This window comes from Neolamprologus multifasciatus, chromosome 15, assembly GCF_963576455.1.
Source record: "Neolamprologus multifasciatus chromosome 15, fNeoMul1.2, whole genome shotgun sequence".
Classification (NCBI taxonomy): Eukaryota; Metazoa; Chordata; class Actinopteri; order Cichliformes; family Cichlidae; genus Neolamprologus; species Neolamprologus multifasciatus.
In genome coordinates, this window is record NC_140453.1 from 18508193 (window position 1) to 18522632 (window position 14440).

The following is a 14440-nucleotide window of genomic DNA, read 5'->3' on the forward strand; positions in this document are numbered from 1 at the left end:
ATCCAAACCCCCCCCTCCCCTACAGACAGACGAACAGGAGGCCACAGTTTAGTCTTGGAGGATAAATAAAACTACTGCATTAGAGCTGCCTACAGTAGAGTTTTTGTCTCTGGAGTTAATTTGTGTGGCACCTGCTAAGTAAGAGCTTCTTTTATGTTTCTGTGCTAGGAGCTGCTCTGCTTCTTATTACAGGTTCTGGTAGGAACCTTTAGCACTTGCTTTAGCCTCAGACTGCTCTGCTGTGCACTAATGAATTGTTCTCTCTCTCTCTTTCTCTGTGTGTTTAGCAGGTTAAAATGCTGACAGGACACAATGTTAAAAGTAAGTATTTTCATGCATTTCCTCTTATTAATTGCATGATAATCAGAACTATTCTAGAGCAGAAGAACAGGGCTGTGTAGCTAGTTTTTCAAACTCAGTCCGGTGTCCTCAAAAAAAGGAAATGTAAGGAAAGGCAAGAAAGATGCTGCGTTCATGTTTTATGGGGGAAAGCGGGTTGATTTGATGACTCAGTCGAACTGTTTATGTGTTTGAACTTGTTTGCACAGGCCTCCAAATGGCTTGTTTCTGGTTCCTCGCGGTCAGCTTTGTGAGGTTTTAATTTTGCTTCATGCAGAAGCAATCAAAGAGGCAAACACACCCCAGTGTTCGACAGGAAGGTGCCGCTTCAGAAAACAAATCAAGCAGTTCTGAGGAAAAACCTTGTGTGCGGCAAACAAAATCCTCCTACAGGAGCAGTTTTGGTTTTCAAATCTTATTTTTAGTTCATGTTCAGCTGTTAACTAAAAGAAGCGACACAAATCAAGATTATTACATTTGAAATTAGGTCACAGATTTTTATTTGTTTTAAACAAAATCATATATTTTTTATCCAGTGAGATTTTTTTTGTGTCTGAATCATAAATCATCTAATTTCATAGTAACAAACGACAACTTAAGGATATGTTTTATTCTAGGAATACATTTTTTAAGTTTGGGGTTTAACAAATTAAAAATGGTGCCTTGGTGGCTTTTGGCTAAATTAAGTAGAAGTTTGGTACTCTGCTCTCCTTCCAAGAGTCAAATGACAAGATTGCATTAACATAAAAAATACCTGTTGTGTATAAACTGGAAATGGACAAAACAGTTGCTCAGCTGGATATGGTTGACACTTAGGTGCCATTCTTGTCATATTACCTGATTTTCATGCACGACATCATGCTTGCGAGGTTTGGAGCGTGCATTTGTGAGCCATCAAAATTTACGCACACATTTGTAAACCTTTGTGAGACTAGTTACACAAGATCACACACCAGGAGTTTATTCCTCACTCAAGTTTGCATGTTGACACACACCAACGAATGATTTAGCAGATTGTAATTGGTTAACATAAGCAGATGAATCACAGCCGAACAGATTAAAGAGCATAAAGTGATAACGTGTGTCAGCGCTTTACCTTTCCTACATGCCTCGGTAACTTTTCATTGGTTGGCCTGTCCCTCAGGTGGAGTCATGTTTCATCACGGCCAAAGAAGACTGACTGAGTACATCTTCAGATATTCGTTTTTAGCCGATGGGGAGGGGAAGAGCTCCTCTTCCCATTCAACCAATCACGATGCTGGACACCAAACGGCCGCTGGGTCACTACTGATGTATAGATGTGATTCTGTGTGCGTCTGTTCACTGTGATTTTACTTTTGTTTTGATTATTTTTGATTTGATCACGCATAGCTAAATGAGGAATCTGAAACCTATTGATCTGTACTGTAGCGTGTGTGTGCTCAGCATTTTTCTGTTTTTTCTTTTTTAAGCCACGAGTAAGGTTCGAGTAAGTGAGAAGAAAGATGTTTGTAAAGGTGTAAAGAGCACGAAAGCTTCAGGATGAGGAAGGAGATAAAGCATGTAACATATGAGGTGGAGGAAGAGGAGAAGTCAAAGACTAGAGGCGAGCTGTAAAGTTTTAAGATTTGGCACTGTGTGCTTAGTATTTATTGCTTTAATTTGTTGAGGTTTTTGCCATTTATTCTTCCGGTTTGATTGTTTTTGTGTGTACGAGTGTCGTCGGGTCCTGCTGAGACGATAAGCTTTAATGGGATGTCTACTGCTGCGTCAAGTCCGGCAGAGTGGAGAGTTAAAGTCCTGGTGTCTAAAAACAAAATATAAAAAACACAGGCTGTATGTAGAAGATGGGCATCGTGTCACCACTTTCTTCCATTTTCCAAAATCTAGATAATATTGTGGAAAAGGGGAAAATCTTCAGCTTATGGCTTTCTAGTTCAGCGTTATTTGCAGCTGCTCTCTCTGCTCTGTCTAGATGGCTGAAAAGCTGCAGTTCCAACTTCACAGCAGAAATAAGCATGTTTACAGCCTCTTTTATTCTCTATAGCAACCATACCCATTTAAGACAGCTGTACATGGGGTACCATTTCAATAAAGCACCTACTTGAACTATATTGAGCCTTTCAGTTTGGTGTTATTGGGGGCATTTTTATACACTGATAACCTTGCTTGCTGTGCTGTTAACTGTTCTAAAAGCTTGTGCAAAGAAACCTGTGCCCCAGCTTTAGCAAGTGAAGTTCTAGTATTCTAAATAGCAGGTATGAGTCTTTAAATTGCCCTCGTACAGTCTGTGGTTACAGTGCACCATCTCATCTGAATATGGTGACTTCTAGCTCCAAAAAAATGAAGATGAAGATGGCTCATACGCAAAAAAACACAAGGCTTAAGAACCGCTTCCATGTCTCTGAACTGATTTGCTGCCTGATCTTGATCACAAATCAAATCCCTCAGCGACTGCTGCATGTTGTCCATCTTTCTATACAGTCTGTGTGTGAAACCTGCCGGTAATGATAGCAGCTCAGGGTGTTCAGGCCTCCCTGTGTATCCTGGTACTGCAGTGTGTGTAACTTCAACAAGGTCAATTTTACTAAAGAGTAGCAAAGTTGGAAATACTTACACCCACCAAATGAACAGTTAAACATCATATCAACATATTGTATGAGCAGTTTTGCTGGACTTTTCTGTAGCTTTTTGCTTTTCCGTGTGAAAATCTGGATACTTTCACATCATCAAGATGAAGTCTGCCTCTTATGAAGGGTTATAAGTGCTTTGATTTAAGTCAGAAAGTTTGAGAAGACATAGAAGGGAGAAAAAGTCCCCGTTGCTCTGACTGAACCACACAGGAAGCTGTTTTTACTTTAACTTTACTTCAAATCAAAGACATCAGAAGGGATTTATTAAAAATATTCAGAACAATTTTTGCTACTTTTTACTGCCTTTCAGAGCTTCCTCCAAAATGCAGGGGATTTACAGGAGTCGAACTTCTCCGCCCATCAACCCCAAAAATTATGTCTGTATTCAAATCCAAAGAGATTTAATTTTATCCGCAGCATGTTTTTAAACACCTGTACAGGTTGTTGGTTTGTTCTCTTTACTGTTTTGTACGTTGTCAGATCGGTTTCCCTCAGCTTTCATCAGCCCTCCAGGTTGTTTGATTGACTTACTGCGACTGGGATTATCACTTTTCAAGTCTGCCAAATGATTGACTGACTGTGTGAGTGAGTTAATAAATACATGAGCTCACGTTTCGTTGCTTGTATGTGTGTGTGTGAGTAAGTGAGTGAGAGAAATTGAGTGCGACAGGTCAGGCGCATCCTGACATGAAGCTGTAAACACCTTCAGCTCTGAGCCTGCTGGAGCTGATGGTGTGAGTGATAAGTGTACATCTGTGTTTGATCTGCAATAAATAGTATTTAACATCAAACTAGGAGTTTCTTTGGTCTCTGTGTGCGCTGGTCTTGATCTCTGGAGGACGAGCAAGGCTCCAAAGTGTATATATAATTACCTCTTCCATGATCTCAGCCCTTGATTCCCCTTCTGGTCTTCTCTGCAGCGCAGTTTGGCCAAACAAATATATCTAATGTAATAAATCTGTAAAACAAGCTGGAGACCGCAGTCTGCTGTATTCTTGGAAGGTGATCCATTTGTAAAATTCCTTGCCTTCCCTCATCTGGTTTACAGCTTTTCTAAATCCTGTGGATATTGCAGCAACTCACTGAGAACCACCAGAAAAATAAACTATAGGCCAGAGAAACCTGAGAAGCGAGGTGTATGGAGAAGAGTGTTTTTAATCATTCACATGAAGTTCTGGGTCATTAGGAAAACAAAGGCATCATCTATTTCAGACTAGATGACCCAGTAACCTGAAAAAATATACAAACCAATTTAGGATTTCAGGGCAAAATAAAATAGAGAAGAATATTCCGATCTTTGTTTTATCCAGAAGCACTGCAAAAATTCTTTAATATAGTATTTTAATATATTTTGTGCATACGTTGGATGAGGAGACCAGCAGACATCAATAATAATCGATATCAAGTCAGATATAAGAGACGTTTAGGTGGAGGTGGGTTAGAAAACCAGGTGTAAATTAAGCAGACTTTATTAATGCCATCTTGGGGAAATGCAGACATCACAGCAGGACAAGTGTCAAGAAGAAAATGTAAATTAGAATTAAATGAAAAAAATGAATAAATAAAAACATAGTGTACAAATACAAAAACCAAAAAAACTATAAAAGAGTCATTTGTACTTTACAAACACTTGCAATATACAGACTCTTGTTGCATTATACTGTTGCTATAAAAATAAAAGCTCCTTTAGCTCCCTGAAAAAAAACCTTTACATTTAACTGAATACTATGAAGGCCACAGGCTGAAATGCCTGTCGTTCAAGTAATAAAGCTGTTCTTTACACTACAAGTGTTGTTGGAGCATCAACCTCTTCAGATGCTTTAGATGCTGATAACATTGAAATATTCTGTTAAACAAGCCCAGTATTTGGAGTCTTACTGAAGTAAATGTGTTGCAAGTAGAAGTAACTCTTATGGGGCGATCGTGGCTCAAGAGCCTTGTAATCGGAAGGTTGCCGGTTCGAGCCCCGGCTCGGACAGTCTCGGTCGTTGTGTCCTTGGGCAAGACACTTCACCTACCGCCTACTGGTGTTGGCCAGAAGGGCTGATGGCGCGATATGGCAGCCTCGCTTCTGTCAGTCTGCCCCAGGGCAGCTGTGGCTACAACTGTAGCTTGCCTCCACCAGTGTGTGAATGTGAGGGTGAATGGGTGGATGACTGGACGTGTAAAAGCGCTTTGGGGTCCCTAGGCGGGACTAGTAAAAGCGCTATACAAATACAGGCCATTTACCATTTATGAAAAGTGGCTTTAAAGAGTGCCATATTTATCCTGTTACTGGACTGGTTTATGTGTCAACATTTATCAGGCAATAACCCCAGATCAGATCTGAAGAGTGAAATGGCCTCATGTTTAAAAATTTACTCTGTATTTCAGTATCAGATTAAAGAGTGAAAGCAACAGAAAATGAGGAATACAGGAGAGTACAAAGACTTTGTGTGAGGGACTGTAAAATCAAACTTTAGCTTCCATTTACATTTATAGGAAAATGAGAAATCATACACCTTCGTCTCATGAGAACAGGAAGGCTGCGCAGAGGGTAATTAACACTGCCTGAGAAATCATTGACTGCCCTCGGCCACCGCTGGAGGCCATCGCCAGCTCCTCCTGTCTCATGAAAACCAGGGCCATCACAGGTGACCCCTCCCACCTCGCCCACCACCTGTTTGACCTGCTGCCCTCTAGTTGTCGCCTCAGGTCAATCAGGTCCCACACCTCCAGACTCACTAGCAGCTTCTTCCCCTGGGCCATTCGGACTGTCAACAAACACTACCCCTACCAAAAAAGAGCTTTTTGGCAATTATTTCATGGTTCAGGCTTCACAGGATTAACAGAACAATTAAATATCAACCTAACATGTGCACTCATTTAAATAATCTAGCAATTTGTCTCTATTCTTGCTTAATTTCGGGATTTTGATGCCAAATTTGAATACCCAAAGAGGCAAAAACATCCAGACGCTTCCCTGTGAAATGCAATGGAGTAGACGTCTGTAATAAAAGTTAATTAATATTTAAATTGAGTCAAAGCTGAGTAAAAGTTACTCTCTTACTACTTTGACTCTCAAACGTCAGCCATTTAAAGAATGACAGGAATGTGAGGGCAGCACAATAAGAGCTGCAGTCTGACCAAAAAAGTCCAACATTTCCTCCAAAAGGATCACACACACACACACACAAGGTTCTGTAAGTACACCCACTGTTTTTATGTTTAAACTCTCCCTGATTTAGTGTCCTCATCAGTAACGATCAGCAGCTCGCACTTTTCCCAGGAGCTTCCCTCAGAGGTCATGACTCTGCAGCGCGTATGCAGGGGGCTTTAAACTATAGACTGAATACTGCTCATTGAGGCTGTCTGTTGTTGGTGACCTCACTGACTGCTATAAATAACCCACCCCCCATCCAGCAGTACACCGCCTCATATACTCACAGACACCCAGAGCTGTCGTGACCCTGTGTGGTATAAAGATCAGTTTAGCCTCTTCTTCCCAGAGGTCAAACTGGGATTAAAGTCCTGTCGGGAGACAAAATCAATTTCTTTTCATGTTTCTAATAAAATAAAAGTGTCCTACATCTGACAGTTTATCAATGAATGAGCTTACTAAATATGTAGGTCACTTATCAGGGAAAAAACAATCAAATATTTGCTTATTTGAACACATTATATACGGATAAAAATGCTCTGTAGTTTAGCTATCAGAGGAATCCCTGTTGCTTTTTTATGACAGCATATGGACTGAATAATAAACAGTTTAGTGTGAAGATGATGAAAATATTTGTTTATTCCAATTTAGTTTTTAAAACATGAATTTATGCTTTGATTTCCGATGTGATGAATATTGCATATTTGTATCTAAACAGATGCTTCTGATGGTATTCAGACCCATTTTGACATTTGTTTTGCAAAAGTTGAAATTTTGTCAATTTCAAATATAATCTACAGCATAATCAGGTCAAAAACTGAACATTTTCATTTGATATTATGCAGTTTTATTTATAACTGGATAGAAAACACCTTTTTAGAAGTTAAAGATTCTCAGTGGACAGGGACGTAAAACATTTGGAATAAATTGTTTATCATGCTTTCGCTTGTAGCTCCATTAATAAACACCTGAGATCACAATAAAAAGGTTAGATAAAAAAGGTCAAATGGTGGAGAGTCCCAGATATAAACCTGGTGGGAGTGTCCCCCCACAGAGGGACAAAAGGACCCCCTGATGATCCTCTAATCGCCTGAGCCAAGGTGTGGAACTGGGTGTGGGTCCCAATCAGCCAGAGTTTCGGGTGAGTTCATTGTGAAACCTGGCCCCACCTTATTATGCGAATTCCTGAGGTCAGATGGCCCAGGGTGTGAGTGGGCGTTAAGGCGTCTGGGAAGGGATCTCAAAACTGGATTATAGATGGCAGAGAGTTGGTGTCGTAAACCACCGCCTCTGTTCAAAGATGGTCGCTCACAGTGGACATAGATGGCTTCTTTCACTCCTCTTTCAAACCATCTGTCCTCTCTGTCCAAAATGTGAACATTGGCATCCTTTTGTCTTTCGGGTGAACCAGTTTTTGTCTGAGTGTGTTGCTGGGTCTGAAGTACACCGGGATGTCATGCTTGGAGAAAACCCTCCTGAGTTTCTCTGATACACCGGCTACATAGGGGATGACAATGTTTTCTCCAAGCATGACATCCCGGTGTACTTCAGACCCAGCAACACACTCAGACAAAAACTGGTTCACCCGAAAGACAAAACGCCAAAACACAGACTTAACAATGTGGTGTATGCCGTACAGTGCAGCAAGGAATGCCCAGACCTCTACATTGGAGAGACCAAACAGCCACTTCACAAGCGCATGGCACAACACAGAAGAGCCACCTCCACTGGACAAGATTCAGCTGTCCATCTGCATCTTAAGGATAAAGGACACTCTTTCGAGGATGCCAATGTTCACATTTTGGACAGAGAGGACAGATGGTTTGAAAGAGGAGTGAAAGAAGCCATCTATGTCCACTGTGAGCGACCATCTTTGAACAGAGGCGGTGGTTTACGACACCAACTCTCTGCCATCTATAATCCAGTTTTGAGATCCCTTCCCAGACGCCTTAACGCCCTCTCACACCCTGGGCCATCTGACCTCAGGAATTCGCATAATAAGGTGGGGCCAGGTTTCACAATGAACTCACCAGAAACTCTGGCTGATTGGGACCCACACCCAGTTCCACACCTTGGCTCAGGCGATTAGAGGATCATCAGGGGGTCCTTTTGTCCCTCTGTGGGGGGACACTCCCACCAGGTTTATATCTGGGACTCTCCACCATTTGACCTTAGAACTGAAGAAGCCTCTCGGATGAGAGGTGAAACGTCTTCAAGTAACTTAAAGAAGTCCAGACGCTTTTCTTTGCAAGCTCCTTTGACTACGATGACCTGGATGACTGAGAACCTTCACAGACGTTAGATAAAAAAGTAAAACTTTCCAGTATCAGTTGTGTTAACAGCTCTGACTTCATTATCTTGGGCTGGTGATCTAATATTGCTTCTTTTATTCAGAGAAAATGACGCTGCTGTGTTATTTCTAAACTGGAGTTTTGTTATCCACTTTATCAGGTTGTTCTAAAAAAAACCAACAACCAAACAAACAAACAAACCCTGAAATACCTTCAGCTGATCCAAAATGATGAGGCAAGAGTGCTGACAGGGATCAGATATCCTTCTTCTCACATATAAAGTCCTGAAAAATCAAACCCCATCACATGTTCAAACCTTCTTATTGTCCTAATAGAGTCAGGCTGCAGACTGGTGGTTACTAGAGTTTCTCAAAGCAGAGCTTTCAGCTATCAGGCCCCTCTTATGTCGAACCAGCTTCAGGATTTGGAAGACAGACAGCCTCTTTACCCTTAAGACTAAAATTCAAAATGTTGTTTTTGATAAGTTTAGAGTTAGAGCTGGATATGGTGAGTCTTAAACATCCCTCAGTTACAATGACATGAAAACAAAAGCTTTTCACAAAACAATCTGAAGACCCATGACAAACTTAGCACCCCCTCTTCCTCTAAGAGGGTAAATAGCAACCAGGTGCTGCTAATCAAACGCTCTTGATTAATTGATCCTCTGCACGTCTCTAAAGGCTGACATTTTATCTGTTTTCTGGTCCAGTCAGGTTTGTGTTAACTCCACAATCCTCCCAGCAAATTCACAGCAACCCTCAGAGAAACGGCAAAAAACCCCAAAGAGCTACGTCTCAGACTCTATAGGCCTGAGATAGCATGTTCAATGTTAAAGATCTTGACAGTACAATTAGAAAAAGGGTTGCCAGGAGAAGTTTACAAAGTTGCCCCTGAACAAACAACAGGACTCCTGGAACAATGGGCCTCATTTACTAATAATTCTGTGGAAACATTTCTGCCCTGCACAAAAAATGACTTTGCACTCAAAGATTTATGAAATGTGCATACTGACCTATTTTTTTCCTCACACATAAGTTAGTAAATCAGAATCATTCTGAACCAACAGTCTTGTGCAGTCACACAATTTGCATACTCGCTGCATACTGCCCCGTCCCCTCTCTATATAAGGACTACCTCCAGGTGAAGCAGAGAAAGTGGTGATGATGTTTGCATGAGAGAAGCCTGCATCTCCAAAGCAAGAAAAAGGAGAGTTCAGCGTTCCAAGGAGAAGCCAGAAGAGGCACAGCTTTCCAAAGCAAAGTGTTTTCACGGGAGTGACGACCATTTAATAAATGACCACATAAATAAAAACTCTAAAATTACAGGAGACACAGACCGTGAAAAAAAGGTTTGAGACAGTTTAACAGATTACAAGAAAACTAGTGGAGGCCAGAACTATGTGATCTGTCAACCTCCAGCATGATGATACTGTAAGTAGCATCAAGGAATAATAAAAGTCTTTTTTAATGAAAGAAGAGTTCAGTCATTCAGGAGGGGCTGAGATTAAATCTACAATCATACCAGACATGTCCTGCTGGGAGGAGGCCCAGAGTAGCTGGAGAGATTGTATCTATCTGCTAGCCTGGGAATGCCAAGGTGTTCCCCCAGATAAACTGGAGAAGCAGGGGAGAGCCAGGTATGGGCTGCTCTGCTCAAGCTGCTGCCCTGCGACCCGGCCTTCGATAATTGGAAGATTAAGTACTGTAGTTTAAAGTCTATGCTTTTCTATTTAGTATGTTATTTTCTTTAAATGCATTCTATTATAATTAGGAGTGTTTGTGGCTTACTGTAGTTTGGAAAACTCTAAATAATGACTAAAAGCCAATATTAAAAAGAATTACATTAGATTTAGTTATTATTGTTATTATTATTAGCATTACTATAGTCGGCCTATTTCTTTAAAGACCTGTCATTTATTCGTACACGTGGCCAGAGAGACTTATATTAGTTCCTAAAGTACGAACAAATTCAGGTAAAATTTTTCTTGATAAATCACAGATTTGTATGAAATGCACAATTTACACACAGATGAAAAGAAAACTGCGATGTTGGGAGATAACGCACAGCACCACATTTGGTGAAAACCAAACAGCTTATCAGAACCAATACAACACACAGCACAATGGTGGAGGTGTGCTGACTTGGGCTTCTTTGCAGCCAAAGGACCTGGGTACTTTACAATCACTGAGTCAACCATGAACTGAAGAGTCAAATGTGAGGTCATCTGTGCAGCAGCTAAGGTTTGGTCCCAAGTGAGTCATGCAACAGGACAATGAACGCAAGCACAGCAGCTAATCTGCAACAGAATGGCTGAAAAAGAAAAGAATCAAGGTGTTGCAGTAGCCCAGACAAAGTCCAGACCTCAATGTGATTGAAATGCTGTGGCAGGGCCTTAAGAGAGGTATGCATAAATGAATGCCTGCAAGGGCTGCATGCAGACACAACAACCTTCATCAAGAGTACAGGAAAGCTTTTATTTTGTCCAGCAGCAAAATGCAAGGACAAGAAAGTCACAAATCACTTTAGGTTCACAATAAAACCTGCAAAACGAATGTAGACTATAATATTTACTTAATCAAATCTTATGATTTTTTGGAGTAGGCTGATATTTTTAACAGCTGGGGCAAACTGAAAATGTTGAGGTGAGAGCGCTGAGATGGGCATGTTATCATTTCTAAGGGAATCCTTTCACACACTCCTCAGTCCAATCCAGCTGTTGTTTTGTAAATAGGACAAATATTAGACCACCTGTCAGAGCAGGAATTCTTCCCGGTAATTCCAAACTTTTTCTCCATTTGCAGAGCACATCGCAGTGGTGAGCGAGCAGGTTTCAACGTGTTGCATCAGGCTGAACTTCACCTGTTGAGAAAGCAGTGACACCAGAAGAAAGTAACCTGCCAAACAAGAAACAAGTCGGTGTGGGTGCTGCAGGTGAAGATAGGCAGCCAAGAGAAAGGTACAGCAGCTCGCTGTGAAGCCGTCTCACCCAAGAAAACAACATTTTTTCTCCAATATAGTTCCCCCAAATCACAAAGGGGATCAGAAGCATCATGAGGTGATTAGAGAGGTAAGAAATAAGCATTATTTGTTTTAGATTTTTCTGCACATAGCTTTGTTTTTACATGAAGTACCGTAACACAAGTCCTTCTCAAGCAGAAGTAACCCCTTCTACACTGCCTCCCTCCAAAACTACAAGTCCCTTCACGTTCCTGCCCCACAGCATCTCTTTGACCTCCTTAATCTCTGCTCCCCCTCCTGAAATCTTCAGTCCTTGTGTGTTTTTTGTCCTCTCCTGGCTGCAGACTTCAGGGGATCCAATGCTGCAGACCTCTAAAAAAAAAACCTCAAACCCATAATAACTTAAATCATTGCTCAAAACACACATTTTCAGACATTTTTACCCTCTAGCCATTATGTTAGATTACATTAGGGTCAATCCAGCTTAATAAAAATGGTTGGTGGGTAATACTATAAGAGTAAAGCAGTAAATGAACAGGGGGGAAAAGAAAAATAAGGAAATATTAATTCAACATAAAATCAATTTAATAAAAAAAAAAAAATCCCATTGGAATTGTGCCAGGGAGGACATCGGCACAGCTCTTAAACAGTACGAAAAAAACATGTAAAATGCTAGAAAAGTGGACCCACGTGTATAATGAATAGTGTGCAGTGGATGCATCCACTATAAAAATGATAGTGAATATACCGCAAATTCATATTTTTATGCATTACCTAATTTTTTGGGGTGAAGCATTGCTGGCCATTTTTTTTATTGCATGGTATTTTTCACTTTCTGTGGCTGCCTAATTAAATCTTACGCTAAAGAACTCAGTCCTATATTTCAGGTTATTTTTAATGAATCCTTGCAAATACAACATGTGCCCTCTCTTTGGGAAGAAACTGTCATGGTTCCTGTCTCTAAATCTAGTCGTCCAGAAGTTCTAAACAACTTCAGGCCTGTTGCCCTCACCTCAGCTGTGATAAACGTCTTTGAAAAAACCACCAGAAGTGTGATTATGGAAGAGATTGAACAACAGCTGGATCCAATGTAATTTGCATATAGGCCCAACAGAGGAGTGGAAGATTCGCTTTTGACTCTATTAAATCTGATTCTTAAACATGTAGAGAGTAAAGGGACTTTTGCATCGATTGTTCTTCTGCTTTTAAAACAATACAGCCCCATATTTTAATTAAAAGACTTTTAGAACAGTTTGAAATCAGGAAAAACCCGGTGGGCTGAATTTTGATTTTTTAACTGACAGGTCACAAAGAGTGAGAATAAATGGGGTTCTGTCTGACCCAGTGTTCTCCTCCACAGGTTTTCCTCAAGAGTGTGTCTTATCGCCCTTATTACTCATTCTCTACACAAGCATGTGTCAGAGCAGATATGAAAACAGGGTCATTATTAAATATGCAGATGACTATGTTATTGTTAGCTTACTGAAAGAGGGTGAAACTAGCCACGGTCCACTGATTGATGACTTTGTTCAGTGGTGTGAGGAGTCTTATCTCCAATTGAACATATCTAAAACAAAAGATTTGGTTATTGATTGTAGTAAACAACAAAACGGGCATGGAGTCACTTTTATTAAAGGTCAGAAAATAGAGCAAATGCAATCATATAAATATCTTGCGACCATAATCAATGAAAAACTGAACTTGGATGACAATTACAAATCGGTCTGTAAACAGGGTCATCAGCGCCTTTTCTGCCTCAGGAAACTTGCTCATTTCCTGATTGACCAGAAATTTGTAACTTTGTTTTAGCGTTCTTTTATTGAGTCTGTTTTATCTTTTTGTTTGGCATGGTTCGGTCAGACCTTTGTCACAGAAAAAAACTCACTGAATCAGATAGTGAGATGGTCCAGTCGTATGACAGGTGAGTCACAGTCCCGTTTAGCCTCCCTGTACTCTAAACAGGTACAACAGATGGCTTTATCAATTCTTAAAAATGGTTCCCATCCTCTACGGGGTGAATTTCAGCTTCTTTCCTTAGGACGGAGGTTTCTAGTTTAAAGATGCAGGACAAAGCATTATAAAAACATAGCAAATTTACCTATGGGTATAAATAAAGTAAAGTTAACCTTAACCTTTTATACCAGGTATTATAAATCTGTTAAACAAACCCAGGTGATACGATGTAGTATGAGTGTCACTTGCACACAGCAGATAGTGTGACTACACATTCTTTTATTAGTTTCTGTGATTGTGATGCCTTTATTGTTTTGAGTATTTTTCACGGACAGGCACAAATGACATTTTAAAGCCAAGACTGCTTCTATAAACATCGTAGCAAAAATGCACCGATTTTGATGTCTATGATGTAGAGCTACAGAAAGAACCATCTTTGCCTTATGTTGATTCTTCCTTTTTACTCGCACTTTGAAACCAGGCTCATCTTCTACATGTGATTCCTTCTGTGTTAAAACACTTTTATAACAGAGATTGTATCCCATGTTTCCTCCTGTGTATATAGAAATATGCATTTTATTAAAATTCATATACTAAAATTCTTACTTATTAAGTTTCCTCCTGTATTGTATCACCTTTTTACAGTATTTAACTGCATTTTATTTTGACCTTTAATTATTAATATAAATTGTTCAATTTATTTCAGCTCACTGTTTTATATTAGGCTATTATATTGCACTTTATTGATTTTTTATTGGACTTTTTCCTCTTTAGTTGAGCTCTAGTCTTTTGGATAATATTTAACTTTAGTCATAATTTTTTTTAGCTTGTCTACTGGAAATAATTAAACTATTTTCTTTAATTTCCCCCCTCTGTAATACAGGAATTTACCCACTTCTGAGTTAAATAAATAAGATTTTATTTTAAATTCATCCAGCCAGCTGAATCTTAAAACACTGTAAATAACTGCACGGCTTAAAGTGGGCTCCCGAGGCAGCTCTGAACTGAAGCTCATTTTCTACACACCTGTCTCCTATATGTTTTTATGGCAAGCCATTTCGGCGTTTTGAATAATCAAACGGCGTTTTTTTACGCCATTTCTTAACCAGACGTGTTAGAAAACTCGCGATATTTGGCTGAAATGGCTT

The 14440-nt window shown here is 40.1% G+C and overlaps 1 protein-coding gene and 1 long non-coding RNA gene across 12 annotated transcripts in view; one reads left to right on the plus strand and one right to left on the minus strand.

The window, feature by feature from the left end:
- The window catches only part of LOC146501911 (dystrobrevin beta-like), a 46243-nt gene extending 42501 nt beyond the window's left edge, over nt 1–3742 (plus strand). For 10 of the 11 annotated variants that reach the window (XM_085132448.1, XM_085132449.1, XM_085132444.1 and 7 more), the window contains 2 exons: nt 288–321; nt 1484–3742. In XM_085132448.1, the coding sequence (XP_084988574.1) occupies nt 288–295 (8 nt within the window). In that variant the 3' untranslated portion in view covers nt 296–321; nt 1484–3742. The remainder of the gene's footprint in view (nt 1–287; nt 322–1483) is intronic. The other variant, XM_085132453.1, reaches the window with a different exon arrangement.
- Nucleotides 1767–14435, minus strand: LOC146501912 (uncharacterized). Its single transcript, XR_014869289.1, has 3 exons — nt 8593–14435; nt 5181–5723; nt 1767–4858 (listed from the first exon to the last, which is right to left on the minus strand). It is a non-coding gene; the product is annotated as an uncharacterized LOC146501912 (long non-coding RNA).
- Nucleotides 14436–14440: the final 5 nt, after the last annotated feature.